General features: G+C 38.0%; 1 protein-coding gene across 1 annotated transcript; it reads right to left on the bottom strand.

The window, feature by feature from the left end:
• Positions 1-1,057: 1,057 nt before the first annotated feature.
• On the bottom strand, positions 1,058-2,757 carry LOC124925981 (apoptosis-inducing factor homolog B-like). Its single transcript, XM_047466133.1, has 4 exons — positions 2,601-2,757; positions 2,090-2,346; positions 1,557-2,008; positions 1,058-1,466 (listed from the first exon to the last, which is right to left on the bottom strand). Exons 1-4 carry the CDS (start codon positions 2,711-2,713, stop codon positions 1,206-1,208), a joined length of 1,083 nt encoding a protein of 360 aa, XP_047322089.1. The 5' UTR covers positions 2,714-2,757; the 3' UTR covers positions 1,058-1,205.
• Between the last annotated feature and the right edge of the window lie 638 nt (positions 2,758-3,395).

Genomic DNA, 3,395 nt, shown 5'->3' with positions numbered 1-3,395 from the left:
ACACGACGATCTGCAGGAACTTCCTTGAAATCCAGAATCTCTTCAACCTGAGAAAGCCAATCAATAAACTCTTCCGGTGGTAGACTACCATCGAACTTAGGGATGTCCACCCTGAAAACCTGCTCCCAGCGATGATTGGGGCGTTCAGGGGATCGATTCCGAAGACCACCGAGAGGGTTTTCATCTGTCACCGTAACATCATCTTCAGGGTGGTGCATGTGCATAGATGCATCCATCCGTTGCGTCAACCATTCAACCTGCCGCCTCAAATCGTCGTTATCACGGCGAAACTCAGCGTTTTCACGTCGCAACTCAGCAAGGTCACCATCATCAGCACCAGGGGTAGGGTTGCGCGGCTGTCTTTGGGGCGGCATACCTCAGGGTCGACTGGAAACTGATACCAACTGATGCAGCGTGCGTGGCTAGGATGAACCTTTATCAAGATTCGTTGATTCTTACGAATACCGAAAGTTGATAGATATTGAGGAAACCTCGTTTTCTGATTAATAATCTTCCCATAACAAAGTGTTTTAAGATTCTTTAAATACTCAAACCCTAGCTTGCAAAAGAAATAAACAACTTTTAATAAATTGCAAAAAACACCCGAAACTAATAAAAATGCGATTTTGAGCCCCTAAACGTCGTCAGATGGCCTTAAACCATCATACCTCATGGCAAAGCCATGACTTCTTCACAGCACCACGTTTCCGCCCGAAAAACACTAGGCAATCGTCGAAATCTGACACTTGCGAGATATTTTCGGATGCTGCAACTTTCGCATAAACGCCTCTTCGACTCGCACAGCATCAGGTTCTCTACAACCCATTATCTTGGGTTCAGTTGTATTTTTGTATTATATCAGTTTAGCGAGGATGCCAGACCAGTTTTTAAAGCACTTCAACTGTGTTAATGTACTCGATATGATTGGCCCAAAACTCATTGATGACCCGTGACCTAGCTAGCCGGTCTTCAATTTCAACACGGCTAGGCATTACTATTGATCAACTGATCATAGATGGATAGATAGTTTCATAATATGATTGATTATGGGAATCAATCAGAGGAGTAGTATACATTATAACACAAATTTGCAGTTGGAACATCAGAAGATACAAATATCAAATTAACAAATCATAGGGAGGGAATACATACTGTAACCGATAAAACTTGTATGAAATGATGAAAATGATGATGATCTTGTCGCTTTATGCAAGAGACAACCCCAATTGCTTTCTTGTCTTGCCCACGAACAAGTCCTTGGATTTGATGCATCCAGGCACAATTCCGATCAATGTTGTTAAAGGAAATTGAGCCACTGCCTCTTTTCTCCCCAAAGAAATGATGGCCAAGGCTGAACCAGGTTTATATTTCTCCATTTTACTTTCATTTCCCCCACTTAACAACAATGTCAGATTCTTTACTGTCACAAGAGCATGTTTTTTTGCCAAATATCCTTGCTTAAGTTCCTGCACCCCAAAGAAACATATTTTATATGAGCTCTTCAATCATCAAACCAAATGATATAAAAAAAAGAAGATATCAGTTGTTAATGTTACCTTGATGTCAGTAATATCTCCAACAGCAAAAATATTTCTCTTTCCAACGACTCTACAATTTTCATCGACTTTCAATCTTCCAGAGCTATCCAGACTATTCTTCAGGATCGTCTCCTTTAGCCATTCCGACCCTACAGGTTTTCCAAAGCATAAGAAAAAACAGTCGGCTTTGACAGTTTCTCCTTTTGAAGTTACATATTTGTTGCTCTCTTCTGAACCAGAACTCATGTCAATAGATTGCCCCAACTTCACTTCAACCCCTTTTCCCTCCAACCACTTTAAAGCCTTTTGAGAAGCTTTCGGCCCAATGAACTCCAACAACCTGGATCCCCTGTGCACCAAAGTAACCGCCTTATCAGGATAATCAACTGTAATCTCCCCAGCAAGTTCCACCCCAGTCGGGCCTCCACCAATTATCAAGATCGAACTAGCTTCTTTTATCTTCTCATTATCTGTCACAATAATCATGAATATGTATAAAAGTAAGAAGTTGCCAATTCAAAGCCTCTTTTCACAATAATTAACATATTTACCTCGTTCAAATTGTTTAAGCCTGTCGTTTCTAGCATGTGGAAGAGGATCAGCATTGCCCGTGGCAATGACAAGATAATCATATGGAACAAGGCGCCCTTCTGCTGTTAATACCTCGGTATCAGTTATGTTTATGGCCCTGGATGTTATAACAAGGCCATTGGTTAAGTAATCCCTGTGGTAAATCAGTGTTCGCTCTGCAAATGGTGGTTCCACCACTGCCCTCAGACTTGCCCATGAGATCTCAAAATACTCCTTCCTGTTTATGATTCATTTATTTGCACCCACATTAACAATCAAACAAGGGGGGAATTCTTTTGATCACAATATTAACTCTTTTGATCACAATATTCTTTTGGGTGTCGGTAGAATGGTTATTAGCAAAATTAGATACAGAATCAAGGTCCTTAATCGGTGTATAGGTGCAATTGGAGTTCAAATTTATGAAAAGAAAGTAAGGAGAATACATGAACAAAAGCGAGAGAGAGGGAGATGGAAAGAAAGAGTACTTACGAATCAATGAGAGTGACGTCGGCGGTAAATTGGAGAGATTTGGCGACGAAAGAGCCGGCGATGCCACCTCCGACGACGACAACCCTTTTGGTCTGGTTTTTGTAGGTCTCCATCGAATTTCTCTTCTTCACGGCTCAAACCACCCACCAGACCAGATACAAATATATACATGTCAAAGAAGAAAGGAATGGTTTTGACTTTTTGACAGAGTGGAAGTGGACGATGTGAGACAACAAAAGAGAATCCTTCACAATTAAGCTTACATTTTAATTATATTTATGTTTGAATTCAAAATCATAATATACATTTTAATGATAATTAAGTTAATTTTATTAATTATAATTCAAAACTCATTATAATTTTTAATATAATTTAAAATATAGTTAGTGAAATAAATTTTTTTTATTATTTAGAAAATTCATATTGGTTCTATGTGACAAATATAAATCTTTTTTATAAATGACATGTATATTAAAAATGATAAAAATCGTTTAAACACAAGAACAATAAAATATGAAATGAGAAAATAAAAAAATAATATAATACAACCACATTTCTAATATGTTTTCGAACTTTTAAAATTTCGAGAATAACGATTAACTCCCTGGTCGACTTAACGACTTTTCGGAACGAATATCAGAAAACGTCACAATAATATAATTATGAATGATATGCATCAGACGATGGCTACGATTTTTGAAAACTCGACGATTTATTTTCAAACCAGATTGTCCACTAGAAAATAATTGAGATAGTAACCCAAATATGAAAGTATGTCATATTAGTCGTATAAAT

The sequence above is a fragment of the Impatiens glandulifera genome, chromosome 2 (genome assembly GCF_907164915.1).
Source record: "Impatiens glandulifera chromosome 2, dImpGla2.1, whole genome shotgun sequence".
Classification (NCBI taxonomy): Eukaryota; Viridiplantae; Streptophyta; class Magnoliopsida; order Ericales; family Balsaminaceae; genus Impatiens; species Impatiens glandulifera.
Note: the sequence above shows the minus strand (reverse complement) of the source record. Positions and strands in the feature narration are given on the sequence as shown.